This window comes from Cheilinus undulatus, linkage group 5 (assembly GCF_018320785.1).
Source record: "Cheilinus undulatus linkage group 5, ASM1832078v1, whole genome shotgun sequence".
Taxonomy (NCBI): Eukaryota; Metazoa; Chordata; class Actinopteri; order Labriformes; family Labridae; genus Cheilinus; species Cheilinus undulatus.
The window spans coordinates 33,406,791-33,421,955 of record NC_054869.1 but is presented as its reverse complement, the minus strand read 5'-3'; the positions used below and the strand labels follow the sequence as shown (position 1 = coordinate 33,421,955).

Here is a 15,165-nt window from a genome sequence, read left to right as displayed (position 1 = left end):
ACACATGGAAAGAAAACTGTAAAAAAGCATACCGTATTTACTTTATCCATCCATTTTCTATAACCCCGGGGTACACCCTGGACTGGTCACCAGTCAATTGCAGGGCTGACACATAGAGACAGACAAGCAGGCACGCTCATACTCACAGCCAATTTTTTAGAGTCACCAGTTAACTGAATGAGCATGATTTTAGTGGTGGGAGGAAGCCAGAGTACCCAGAGAGGACCCACGTGTGCACAGGGAGAACATGCAAACTCGGCACAGAAAGGCCCTATCTGTTTGTCTATTAAACATTATGATAGATTATAAACAAGTTTGATGCTAATGCTAACAGCAGTTACTCACTGGGTTAGTGCATCAGTTTCCAACATTTCTTTTTCAGTCAGTGGCATCCTAGTAGTCCCTCTAAACGCATCATTAAGGCGGGTGTTGTTGTCAGAGCTCTCTCCTCTGTCTCATTTCATCATCCTTCTTTCACTTTGCCTGTTGGTTCACAATTGTGCCTGTGACACGCCAACAGCACTGACGTCACAGAACAAATCTTAGAGGGCAGGACAAGAATCAAACATGTTTTTCTGTCCAGATGTTGTGAGGTGTTTCAGACATGTCCTTCATTGTTGTTGTTCATTGGGCCGACTGAGCCCCATGACTGTCGGCTTGGGCTGCAATCGTGCTAAAAAGTTGTAGGCTGATCTGGGTTTCGCTAAATTAAAAATAAAACTACGCATCTCTTCCTTGGTAAACCCATTGAAAGGGCAGGGGCTATGTTACAGGAGGAGTATAGAAACTGCATTGGACAAGGTTTCACTTAAGTTGCTCTGAAGTACAGTATTATGACATTATGGAGTTTGCACATCCTTACAGCCACATATCACAGTTAAGTTTTTGTGCAATTATAACTAAATATGAATTAAATAGATATGAGAATGACACTACAGCATAGGAGGAGTTGTGTGTCTTTGTGTAGAACGATCAGAGGAGAGGAAGGGAGGCAGACAGACAAATAAAAAAGAAACATGGAGGCGAGGGAAGTGTGTGATGTGAAAGGTCAGCAGCTCTGCTGTGCCGTTTGATCCCTTTTTCTTTTTTATCTCTCCCTCTCTCTCTCTCTCAATGCCACGTGCTGTCCCAAACTCAAACAGATTTTCAAATGTGGCATCAAAAACACACATCGAACACACACACACAGAGAAACTCTATCATCTGTCACCTTTTCCACAGTGCCAAGTAGTTCGACAGAGTCAATTTCAAAGCTTCACTTCTCCAGGCTGAGCTGAGATTTCAGGAGTTAAAGTTTAAACTTGGCTGCTCTGCATTTTAAATTTGCTGGATTGATCATTGTTTTCTAGTGTTTAAGAGTCTTTAGAGTTAAGGTTTGGTATTTTTGTCTGGGGTTGGTGGCCGTATCTGAAGCATTTCAGAACAGTTTGTTAGCCTTGTTGTCGGATAACTCAGTTGCATTATGGGAGCTGTGATGGCAGCGCTTTCTGTGGAGGCCAGGAGGCGTCTGTCTCGGCCCAGCTGTCTCACTCACTGCGGCCACAGTGCTGCTAGATACCATCGCTCAGGTAGGAAATACCATTATTTCATCATTGTTCTCTTTATTTAATCCTTTCTCTCCCTCACAGTCCATCTTTCTCTCACTTTGTAACATTATTCCCCTTGTGTTCGTGTGTTTGGTCACATTTCTGGTGCTTATTGAGTAATTTGTGAGAATTTTTGCAGTACAAGTCTGTGACAAATGATTTCATGATTAATCCTTTTTCATGTAGGATTTACCTCTGGATTAATAAATTATCTATCTATTCATCTGTCTGAACACATCACTTATTGTCATAAAATATGTTTGCCATAAAACCTTTTACACATAAACTGTATAGAAATGAAGTTTGGGAGTGCTTGAATTTTGAGTTATTTACTTGGTTTTTTTTTTTTTTTTTTTAAAGATTTATTTTTGGGCCTTTGTGCTTGTATTAGATAGAGGAGGACAGTGGATAGTAGACTCAGAAACAGGGAAGAGAGCGGGGAGAGACATGTAGACAGAGACAAATAGTGCCAAAGGCTGGATTCAAACCCGGGCCACCTGCGTATATGGTGCACACTTCAACCACTTGACTACCGGCGCACCCCTGAGTTGTATACTTAATTGTCTTTAATCTGCAACTTTTAAGAGGCAATATCATGAAAAAACACTATGTGTGTATATTTGGGTATCTGGAGTATCTACCAACCCTCAAAACATGAAATAAGTCAAACCAATTCTTTTTTTGTAGTCCTCCCTCTGTATGTGAAACTCTAAAGAAGAAGTACGTCAAATTTGAGTCTTAACATGTTTCTCAGGTAAAATGGGTACTTGAGATGGAACAAAAGATTTGATGGAACAAAGAGATGGAGAAATATCCTCTGAAAAGCAAATCGTACACTTTTTACCACAGATCTTTTTCCAACCCACTAAAACGAAATTTTCACAACCCATTTTCAGGTCCCAAACCACCAGTTGAAAACCAGGCAATTGTGTTAAAGGATGGAAGAGAGTATGATAAGTCATCTGTAAGTCATGCATTTTGTAAAGAAGGCAGAGATTTTATGCACATTATGCAAACATTCAAGCATGATTTTTACCTCCGCCAAGGAGGTAATGGGATCGGCACGGTTTGTTAGTTAGTTTGTTAATCTGTTTGTTTGTTCGTTTGTTAGCAACATAACTCAAAAAGTTATGGACGGATTTTGATGAAATTTTCAGGAAATTTCAGAAATGGCATATGGAAGAACTGATTACATTTTGGGAGTGATCCAGATCATTGTCTGGATCCAGGAATTTTTTAAAGGATTCTTTACTATTGGGAGATAGGGCTAATGGCAGAGGTCTTTGCTCTTTGAGTGCTTTTCTAGTATTGCAAATATGATGTGATTTGCTTTTTAAACGGATAAACCCTCTGCTTAACATTGAAAGTCCCTGTAATCTTTGTTATGACCAATTTTGGACAGTAAAGAAGTACGTTTTTACACAGAGAGAGTATTATATTTCAAAACTACAAAATACATAGCTGTCTTCTTCTCGTATTGCATCTTTGCACGGCTTAGTGTCGTGTCCGCGTCTCTTCTCTCCAGCTGTGGTGAAGGCTTGAGGTGATATTTGCTGACGATGTGTCTGACTGAAAGGAAACAGTCCTCTCTCCCTTTTTACTGACTGTTGTGTCAGCAGGCAGAGCCAAGCCTACCTTTTAAAAACCTGTTAGTGTCCTAATGGCCTGCTCAGAGGAACAACCACACAAACACACCCAGACATCAAGTGATCCCCACAAACTCTTGACACCAGCATCAATATAAAGGAGAACAAAACTTAAATGCACATAAATAGACCCAAAACCTTTCTCATATAGCTCCTGTATGTACACAATCCTACATGTAGTGTATGTGTGTGAGTTTTGTTAGCCTGTCATCTGATCCACTCTTCTTCACAAAGTCCTATCTGAATTGTAAATTTGACCTTCAGGGTGATTCTCTGTTGTAAATATAGACACCAGAGACTCATGAAGTGCAAACTAAGAATAGATTTAGCATTTATTATTGATAAATTATTTGGATTTTTCTAGTAAAGTGTAAAAAGTGGAGGAGGAGGAGGGGATTGCTCCATCACCACCACCTCACCACAAACATATCGATCTATCTCACTCCAGCCTCCCATCTGTGAGCCTCCAACCAAGTCAATGCATTAACACACACACTCACATCTTTGTTCCCTGTCTTATCTTGATGCATTAGCAAATGCAGAGTCATCAGTTATCCTCTCTCTACTTCTAAACACAACTACATTTATATACATGCTCCTGCTCTCACACACTAATGATATGTTTCCATGTTGTCTGTTGACAACTGTTGCACACTTCCAGGAATCATTAAGGTTTTTAAAGCATCGGTAATATAATCACACATTAATATTCAGTCTTCACTCTAACACTGTCAGCAGTTTGAAAAAGCAAACAGAAGTAAATTATAAAGGGTGCAGATGGCCTACAGTTAGGTTTCCCCTCTTCCTCATCCCTAATTCTGACTCTATCCACTGTATCCTCTATAAGTAAAGGCTTTAAAAAGCCCAATAATGAATCTTTGAAAACAAACAAGAGCAAAGCATACTCCTGATTTTTATGTAAATGTGGTAAATTGGCCTCATCCCAGTTCTGCAAACTACAGCGCCTCCTGATATCAGACTCTGGAGCTGTGTATGTAATAATGGCCGATCAGACTACATGATTTTTGCCAGATTTTGACACAACTGCCTCATTGCCACCCATCATTGACAGGTGGGCCTAAATATGAACATTGGCTCAATGAAAGCTCTTGTGTTGTGACTTGATCAATCATGTGACATGACTAGCGTGTCAAGGTTTTCCTTTCATCCTCCATCTAGTTAGACATCCTGACATGATACCATTCATTTGTCTCCTGACCCTGACCATTAAGTCACATACATAATGCTTTTTAGCTATGTTAATTAGGATGAATTTTCATGATGTTACATTTGAACCCCAAGTTCTATGCGAGGGATAGTCTAGTCATATCGTCCTCTTCTTGATAGGAAAAAGCCCACAATCTTTGTTTTTCTTTGTTTCAGAGACCGCTACCGTTAAACTCAGCGCTTCTGTTGTAGCCGTTATTGACCTGCCTCCCTGATGAACTATGAACTCATGCAAAGTTGCAAAAAGAGCAAAAAAAAAAAAAAAAAAAAAAATGTCACCACAGCTGTGATGATTGGTCAAAATCCCACTTGTAGCATTGCAACTCTGATCATCAAGACAGGAAAGGCTTTTGTCGTGTAGTCTGACATTATGCCATTATGAAAGACTAAAAAAAGTGTAGACCTTGGCCTTGAGCCATTTGTTAGAAGGTTCCTGATACCAGACTTTTAAAATAATAATGAAAAAGACGAGCAGGCTCTGCTATGAAGGTAACAAGTACTTATTCTGTTACTCATTATCAACAAACCAACCAACATGGTGATTGACCAGTAAAGCTACTGATACAAACATCAGTAGTGACACACATACTGATGTAGATACAGATAATTAAAGTATCTTTAATGATTTTCTAATTTTTCCTGAATATTGATCATTTAAATCTATTTATTTATTAATGTTAGAAATTGCAAATGATATATGCATAACTTTCACAAGGAAAGTATAAAAGTGATTTTGTGCAGCTGAAGTAAGTAAACCTGAGGTGGGATTATAATCTAACCTCACCATGTCATGTATTGATCATTGCAATTCAAGGCATGATTGCTACATTATATAGAAACAAAACAAAACAAAACAGCCATGATGCCAAATGCAATATATACATATACATAGCAGTATTTCAAGCTACTTCAAGCAGTTTTTTTTTAGCTGTTATTAAACTGACTGAAATCACGCTGATGCCTTTATGCAATCATGACAATCACAGTAAACCATCAGCAAAGAAATATTTCCCTCTATAGTGGTAGTTTTCTGCACATAAGTAATCCATCTTCTTCTGGATCAGGTCGCTGTGGCAGCAGGTGAAGCAAGTCATCCCAGACTCCCTCTCCCCAGTTTTCCAGTTCCTACTGAAGGATTCTGAAGCGTACCCAGGCAAGATGGGATTTATGATCCCTCTAGTGAGTTCACAAAAATATGTGCCCCTGGCCCGTCCACAATCCCCTCAAGTACCAGAAAAATCCTCCCTCTCCCCTTTCTCCACCTTTCAGAAAATGTGTGCTGAAACAAACTGTTCTCAGATTTTCCCCTCATGATGTCACAGTACGATATGATGCGTTACAGTACAAAACTATAAAATATGATATGAAACAATGTAGTACAGTGAACCTATAGAAAAGCTTTTCTTGGACAAATTCTGCAGACATAGTAGCTGACTCTACAGTTGTATCTTTGTATCTCTCTTAACACTCAGGATTTAGTAGCATAAAGTTTCTTTTGAGCTGTTACCTGTCAAAAATGTCCTCAATCAAAAAACTGACATAAAATTGATGAATATCAATATTTTTCCCACTTCAAAATGCTCAGATCTTTCAACAGCTTGACCCACCCACAGATCCAGCCTCAAGTGGCGCATTGAGGAACTGCAGTTTGCATCGGTATCATTCTGTTCTGCTCAAATGTGACTTACTGTTTAAAAACAACCCCTATTTACTACACTTTTAGTTACATAGTTGACATTTTGAATATAGACAAATTTCAAATAAGTGTACTTCCATTTGCATGTAGTGCACAGGATTACAGATGTTTTATATGTACTGAAACACGTCTGGGTCTGCCCCAGGATCTCCTCCCATTTGGATGTCCCTGGAAGACCTACACAGGGAGGCGACCAGGAGGCATCCTGATCAGAAGCTGGAACCACCTCAACTGGCTCTTTTCAGTGCAAAGGAGCAGTGGCTCTACTTCGAGATTCCTCTGATGTCCGAGCTCCTCGGACATCCAGAGGGATCTGGAGGCACTGCTTTGCAGAAGCAACACTTTGCAGAAGCAAACAAATTAATGCAAACCCAAAGAATCATCACATGAGCTTTTACTGAGATGGAATAAGGCATTTTTTCATAAACCAGGCGTTTCACTGGGTGTTTATATCCATTTTATGGATGTGTCTCTTGTGCCACAGTCTGTGATCAAGCATTTCTTTACCTCGCCTTGGTTAAGAAAATCCTCAGGAAGTAGATGTGGTAAATTAAGTGGATGCACTTTGGAGCAGGAGAGTGACAGCATGATTTCCAGTGAAGGAGGATATAGAAAGTCTGTGATTGGTCAAAGTTAAAGAGCAACAAAGACAAGAGAGGGAAGAGGATCAGAAAGAGAGAAGGCGAATCAGATGAGCTGACCAAGAAAGAGGAGGAGTGCAGAGGCGCAAAGAGAGACCATGATAAGGATAAAAAAGGTGAAAGGTTTGCTGAGGACAGGGTACCTCAGTTTTAAACTTCAGCCACTGTGAGCACTGAGAGGAAAAGTTGTGCCTCAGTACAGCAACAGATAAATTGAGGAAGCTGCAGAGAGAGAGAGTGGAGTGATGGGAAAGTATGTGCGGAGGAGGTAGACACCAGGGGGGAGGAGGTTTCATTCCCCACAGCTCCACTCACTTTCTCAGGACTTCCCTCCCTGGACACCACTGCTGTCGAGTGCTTTCTTTACAGAGCCGAACTCTTCCATATCTGGAGCTCGATGTGGACAAATAGAGAAGTGGACTGAATCAGATCGGACGTCAACCCAAAACCACATTTCTTAAAGAGGTCTTTGTTGAATGGAGTTTGGTGCTGAAGGATTACAGCGTTCTGAGAGAAATTTCAGAAGTAAGAAGAAAGGTGGAGAAACAAGTCTCATCTGTGATTTCTTTTGACATTTTGGACATTTTTCTTGCAGCTTTGCTCCATGCTTGAAAGTTTTCTTTTTACTCTTGACTGACAAGTCTATTTTAAATGATCATTGTCTTCTAACTATTGTAAGTGACTGCCACCTAAGTTAGTCAAGTTGCTTGTGGCTTGCAGGAAAAACATGTTTTTGTTTTCGAGCTGAGATGTCCAAAACTACTTGTTGTCAGCCCCTTTAATGAGGTAATTTATCAATAATTGGTCATTTGGCTTTGCTGTTTCATAGCATGAAAGATGAGAGGATATCGACATTTTGGTTTATGTTCTCTGAGGTTCTGTGTCTTTAGAAGTCAGCTGCATTCGACCAGACTTTCCCTGTCCTAATGGAAGCAAAATCCTGAAAATGGACACCGAGGCTGCACCACATTCTTTGCTTTCCCCTAAGGACGTCTTCCTCTAAAACCAAAATGTGATCCCTGAGTGTAAACTATGACGTAAGGACTGATAATAGCTGTTTGGTTTAAGAGGGTGAGCAGTAACTTGTGTCTTTATCAGTCTGAGCTGCTGAATGTGTGAGCAGAGCGGGAAGAAAGTGACTCTAAACGTCTTGTTTTAATGCGCAGTAATAAATGGCCGGTGACACAACCCCCGTTTTCCCTCATGGGTTTAGAGAGGGAGGTTTTCCATATATGTCGGCCAAAATCTATCCTTCACTTCAGCATCGGTGTTGACATTAGAGCAGCCTTTGTCCAGCTCGTCGGCTCTCATGCTGCCTCCTGGGCCTGGATAACAAACTCATGAAGACTGTTATCAATCAGACTGATCCCTGACCAGCTCCACATAAAAAAACACTTGTTGGGACTCTCCTGGGTTAGCTTTCCCAGGGCCAACCTGGGCTTCCTTGTGGTCTCTCACCGGGACGAGGCCTTCTTGTGCAGGGTCGGCCCTCAGCGGGCTCTCCTGCCCTGCAGTCATGGGGATCCAGGGCATGGAGCTGTTTGCCATTGGTGTGGTCATCATCCTTTTCATGGCAGTGCTGAAGCAGTTTGGCATCTTGGAGCCCATGTCCTCATTTGAAGGTAAGGGCCTCTCTGAGGCCCCTCTACTGCCTAACAGAAACCTGCAGCTCAGTACTACAGCAGCGGAATTATTCTTGTTTTATTGGACGCTTTAGACTTTACTGAATTCCGGGTATAACATTAACCTAACTAAAACTGCAGGAATATTTTGATGTTTTATAACACACTGCAATAGGAGGATGAATTGATTATACAAGTATTCATCAACTTCTCTAATGAAAGTGTTTAATACAGTATAATGATAGGGAAACAAAGTAATAATTCATTATCTCTTTAAGAAGAGCCACTGGTCACTGTTGTAGCTCAGCTGGTAGAGCAGGTGCTCATGGAAAAAAGCTACAGTACTTGACTGGTAGCGGGTTTGAGTCGTGATCCTGGTGCTGTTTGGTGCACATCTTCCCCCACTCTCCCTCTCTCCATGTTTTATGTCTCTCTTTGGCTGTGCTGCCGGATAATGGCAGAAAAAATCCCCTCAAATCTTTAAAAAAAATTAGAAAGTGAGCTGCTGCTGGATGACAAAAACACTGATAAATATAATTGTATTTAATTAAAACTAACAACTATGTTGTCATTTGTTACAAACCATAATTTGATGTTTATATGAACATATTTTAATTGTTCTGCTTTGAAAAGCTATGTGGAGAGGAAAGGACAAGGTTTGAGATGCAGTGTAAGGGTTGTCAAGAGTATCTCTTAAAGGGATATTTCAGTATTTTTGAAGTTGGGTTGTATAAAGTATATGGCAATCGTATTGGTATAAACCTCAGTGTGCTTTGCCCCTTTAAACAGCATATGATGGATGAAGCTATGCTATTCAGCACTACAGATGGGTACAGTTTCTCCATGTAATATAGCAAGTTTTAGGTAGAAATGGGCCTAGAAAAGCAATGTTGAGTCTTTCAGGGGGAAAATAAAATACTTCTAAATGTTTCTATAAAGCATGTATTTTAGCCATCATTGTTTTTTGGCCCATTTTTACTTAAGACTCACTAAATTTGGCAGAGAAATTGTACCTGTCTGTGGTATTGTATAGCCTAGCTTACCCCAGCGCACCTGTTCAAAGGAGCAATGCACACTAAAATCACTGGAGGCTAATGACACGATTGCCAAGTACCTTTTTACAATTGAACTTCAAAAATACTGTAATATCCCTTTAAAGTTTCTTATTGCACATCTTTACCTAAAGATGCATGTTGAGTTTCTGATTGGGCTCCATGATAAATTGCAATTTCAAAGTTAGTGAGATATGAGCTTTTGCAATAAACACATTGCTAAGTTATACATGTATTGCATTAAATAGGAAATGTATTTTAGACTAACAAGCAAGCTTTCTAACTCAGCATATGTATGCTCTATAACACCATTTTTACCTAGAACAATGAAACTGAGTGAAGCTTAGAGCAACTGATGTAAGTTAAGTGGTAGAAAATGCTTGATTTATTCGTAGAAACATGCTGCAAATATCTACAGCTGGAGCTAGTACCAAGTCTGTTACATTACTCTATCACACTGATATCAATGTCATAGTGTTTTAAAATAGTATTGCACATCTCATCATATTCTTTCTTATATCGTCTGGGCTTAAAATGAAGAAAAAAGTCTTAAAAGAAAAAATAATTGAATTGCGATTGCAGGATTCCTATATTTGTTGTCTATATTTTGTTTATTTGGAATAACCTTCTGTACTTTTCATTCAATCGCACAATATATCACAGAAAGAAATGCTATGGCATGGTCACCTTTTTCAAAATGATTCAGCCCTATAGTTTCAGGCTCTCTCCAAACCCCCTCTAATTATCTTATCAAACTAGTATAAAATGCAGGCCTTTTTATCTTAACTAATGCACAGTTGACATCTAAGTTTTTAGTTTAAGAGCCTGCTAACGCCAGAATTCTTGTTTGGACATAAGCTGTCCTTGTAAACACAGCTGACAGGGGTTTAATGGAACATTTTGTCTTCTTCTGGTGGCGCCTCTCCAAAAGGGGAGAAAAAGAGAGCAGAAAAAGCTGAACACCACAATAAAATGCATAGATGTACAACACTGTGTTTGATGACAACAATGCAAAAAATGCAATCAGTTTTTATTCTGGTTTATTTTGCTTAAAGTTTTATGCATCATGAAGCAGGTTTTATAAAAAAAAAATATACATTAGTTTTGCTTGTTTGTATAAGTGCTTCCTCTACAGGGCTGCTGGACTATGGCAAAAAATCATGGGTACAGTCAATATGAATAATAATGAGTTTACAACTACACAATGCTGAAACATTTATCAAGCACAGTACAACCTATGGATAAAAGGAGCACAACATGGCACACAGCACAGTAATCATTTATATCACTTATCTTGTTTTCATGATAATGATAGGCCAAAATCATTCTTGAAATGTTTTTTTATATTAAACGTTGCATAATTAAAACACAAAGTAATGATGAATAAAACAGAGATGGATGTTGTAATTTTCAAGTTTTTGCTTACATGAGCACCTTTACATTAATAAGGATGTTGATAAATGAATAGGTTGAGAAGTGTTTATGACCTTTTAATCTCACTGTCCCAGCTCTGACATTATTGCTACGTCCTCCATCCTAACTCTCTCTTCATTGCCTGCCAGAATAAACTATACAGCTCTTAACTATAGCTCCAGTTTCATACATAATTTTTTAAATATTTGAAACACAGTATAACTTATGAGAATCATTAAATCTATGTGCGGGTGCTGGCGTCGCAGTGGGGAAAGGTTAATGGGATGCTTTATTTTGCCTACTAAGAGATTTTCCATAAAAATCTTGATCGGCCACTCGACTGTGTACATTTGGGACTGTAAAAGAGCCATCAGATCTGCTCTCTGAATGATGCAGCGGCCTTTGATCAGAGTTTTTGGGCTGAAGTCCAGCCAGTGAGAGTGCCCTGCCCATCAGGGTGCCAAGACAATTACAGCAGGAAGGCTCCAGTCGGCACATTAGTGCTTCTCGTATGGCTCAGCATTAGAAGTAATAAATTCAGCAAAAACACCAGGAATATTGTTTCATAATTTATCACTCATCTCATTTTCTCCATTCTGCAGCTCCTACAATAAGACCCCCCCGCCCCCCGTCCCCCCATCTTTTCTTCTGCCCACTGTGGCAGCGCCCACACCCCGGTCTAGCATTACTTCACATTAATTATACATGTGCTATCGAACAGGCTTTCTCTGAGGCCACCTAAATATGGAGACTGGAGAACTCCTCCAGGACCCTGAAGGACACTGGCCGTCCCACAGTGGCCTCCAAAATTCTCTTCATGTGACTTCATGATGATTGCTTTATGATTTCAGCATCTCCCACTGGGATGATATGGCACAACATGGTATGATATGATACGATTAAATTAAAATACACTTTATCTACCATGGATAGTAGTTAAAATCCTGCCCACATTACTGTTTTTCTTTCTCCAAATATGCCTGATAGGATAAGGTGTGATATGGTTTAAAAGCCTTGATAGAGATAGTATGGTACAGTATGGTATATTGTATAGCTGTATTTCCACCATGCCTTCTGGTTCAGCTTAGTCTGGTGCACAATTATTTGCATTTCCTTTGCCAAAAATTGGGAAAAAATACCAAAATAATTATGTCGTACCATTCCACTTTTTGGCACACTTCTGTTGGGGTATCAAGCGTACCCATCAGACCCTACAGATTGGAGTTATTTATGCTCCCTTTACGTATAAAAATAGATCAGTGCGTTTTTAACTTCATGCCGTCACTGCCAACATACTTATACACATCTACTATATTGGGCTGGATGTGAAAAAATTAATCCTAGAGGTTGCAATCAGAGATGGACAGCCAAAACTCCTTTATTGCTGCTCCACCTGTCCCCTGGTCCAGTTACTCATACAATATTCTGCATTATTTCTCCAGAAGGTTTGGGTAAAGTTCTATCATTTTTCAAATGATTCCTCTTCTTTGCATTTTGCAGCTCTCACTTTAAATGTTGGCCTCACTGGTCAGCACCAAGCCGTTCTCAGATTTTACCCAATGATGTCATGTGAGGAGTTAGCACCGCCCCCAGGTTTGGTTGGCCCTCCCTTGGAGGAAAGTTCCTCCCTCCTCTCCTGATCCTCCTCCACCCATTAAGCCACATCCATTTCCTGAAAGGGGTGTGGTCAGGGGCGGAGTCAGACAGCTCAGTAACATTTAAATCCACAGACACAGAAACATCTCTCCCTCAGCAGGGCTGAAACAGAGGGCTCTTAGACATACAAAAATCCAATACTGGAGTGTTTTTTCAGCGACAGACTTCACGGGCATGTTTTGGGGACCTCTGAGAGCAGTTTAAACTTGTCTTAAAGGGGTAAAATATGTCCCCTTTAATTTACTATGTTACAGCGGTAATATTGGACAAACGCAAATTGAGATGACCAGCCCTTCTACTTCATTTTGTCAAAACATGCCTAAATGGTGATCACTATTCAGCAAATAAATTTCAGAGGATACTAGTTAGATTGCAATGACGACTAAGTTTTAGTCAAAGAATGATCAGTGAGTAGTGATGTGTCCACTTGAACAAGTCAACTCTGAGAGATGGCTCTTTTTTAACAACAAAAAACCCATCTGAGAATCTTTCTTTTGTGAAAGCAACATTAAAATCCAAAATGGTTTCAAATTAAGAACCTTTAGGTTGCAAAAAGACAGGCTTACTGAGTTAAGCCACATGATGTAGATCTCTATGAAGTGGCAAATTCCTATCACTACAAGTGTAAGAGCCAAAATCTGGAGCATTTTGTCGAGTCTTTCAAGTATATTTTTTCTGTATTGTCAGTGGGTGTCTCTGTATGACTTCAGCTTCGTTATAAATTTATTGTTTTAAATTTTACATCATCACTGTCACCTAAGATTAACTTGTTTTTAAGAGCAGTCCTATCTAGGACTGATATTGGCTGCAATAAACATGCACAAGATCAGGGATTACTCAAACAAACTGTGGCATACTGTACTGAACCAAACCAGGCTGATGGAAACGATAGGATAAGATGTAATAGGATATGATATAATACAAAATGATACAAAACGATATGATACAATACGTTAGGAAACAATTCAGTACGATATGGGGTTCAGTACACTACGATACAGCACAATTCAATATGATACAATAGTTTACAGTGTGATACAGTAGGACAAGAAACAATAAAAAACAATATAAAACGGTACCATACAACACGATGCGATACAGTACAAAACTATAAAATATGATATGAAATGATGTAGTACAGTGAACCTGTAGAAAAGCTTTTCTTGGACAAATTCTGCAGACATAGTAGCTGACTCTACAGTTGTATCTTTGTATCTCTCTTAACACTCAGGATTTAGTAGCATAAAGTTTCTTTTGAGCTGTTAACTGTCAAAAATGTCCTCAATCAAAAAACTGACATAAAATTGATGAATATCAATATTTTTCCCACTTCATAATGCTCAGGTCTTTCAACAGCTTGACCCACCCACAGATCCAGCCTCAAGTGGCGCATTGAGGAACTGCAGTTTGCATCGGTATCATTCTGTTCTGCTCAAATGTGACTTACTGTTTGAAAACAACCCCTCTTTACTACACTCTTAGTGAAATAGTTGATGTTTTGCATATAGACAAATTTCCAATAAATGTACTTGTATTTGCATGTTGTATACAGGATAACAGATGTTTTATATATTCTGAAACACATCTGGAGGTCGTCTTTGACACTGTGTTTACACATTTTCCACTTTTAGCATCAGCAGTGCATTAGATGTCCTTTATCAATCAGCGGACCAATAATGTCTGGGAGCTCATTTGATGCATTATTTATTTCATCACCACTCAAGAAAGAAACACATTGAACAACCTGCTCTATCTTTGTGAGTATGTGTGTGTTGTGAACCTGCATTTCTCCTCATAAGTAAAATCCAGGTTAATGAACCCACTGGCCTTTGCTTGTTGTTTCAGTCTTCCTCTTATCTGATGTGGATTTTGGGTTCAGTCCAGCTTTGTCCTATTTTAGACTGACACCTGATCCCAAAAGTAGCCTTGTCCAAAGAGAAGTACAAGCCCTATTCTGAGGTAGTCCGATACCACAATATTTGGTATTTTTACTCCAGTGTAGAATAGATTTTAGTGTTGAGTTCATGACGACATTGTTATGAGATGATGAGTGAATGAAAAGTTTCACTTGTTCACTTTATTGGTAAATTTCCACATTTGTCAGACAGATGATTTATCAGAAGAGTTTACCCATCATCCATCCTTACATCCATCCTTACATACATACATACTGTATATAGCTTTTGTTTTTTAAACACTCCTCGTAGTGTCCAGGCAATAAACCAGATGAAATAAATTGTAAATTGTAAGTCTCCTAAAGTTAAAAAATGTCTTAAAAGCAGTTCACTTTAGCAAACAGCGATTAATTTGAAGCATATTCTGAGCCCACTTACTCTCACTAAAGAGTGGACTTTATTGAGGCCAGTCCTAGGGAGTAAAACTGTTGTTCATGACTCAGTGTCAGTTGAGAGTCAATAATTTACCACAAGACTCTGAAATTTAAGACCAGTCAGACAAGCTGAAGTTAAAAAAAACTTTCCATTTTAATAGGTGAAATCAATCTTTATTTAAATTCTCTGTTTTCATAATCATATATTAAGTAATGTATTGAAGATATAATTAAAGTTATACTAATCAAGAGTCATCTTTCATTTCAGAGGGTCCTCAATCTTAAAAATCATGGCGA

General features: G+C 39.1%; 1 protein-coding gene across 5 annotated transcripts in view; it reads left to right on the top strand.

Moving 5' to 3' along the window:
• kcnip3b (Kv channel interacting protein 3b, calsenilin) overlaps positions 1-15,165 on the top strand; it is a 93,274-nt gene that overhangs the window by 65,142 nt on the left and 12,967 nt on the right. Inside the window, exon 1 of one of the 5 annotated variants that reach the window (XM_041788377.1) lies at positions 1,447-1,568. The exons of 1 other annotated variant lie outside the window; for it this stretch is intronic. In XM_041788377.1, coding sequence (XP_041644311.1) covers positions 1,463-1,568 — 106 coding nt within the window. In that variant the 5' untranslated portion in view covers positions 1,447-1,462. Of the gene's footprint in view, positions 1-1,446; positions 1,569-7,025; positions 8,419-15,165 lie in introns of those variants that run through there. 3 more of the 5 variants (XM_041788378.1, XM_041788379.1, XM_041788375.1) reach the window with 3 other exon arrangements.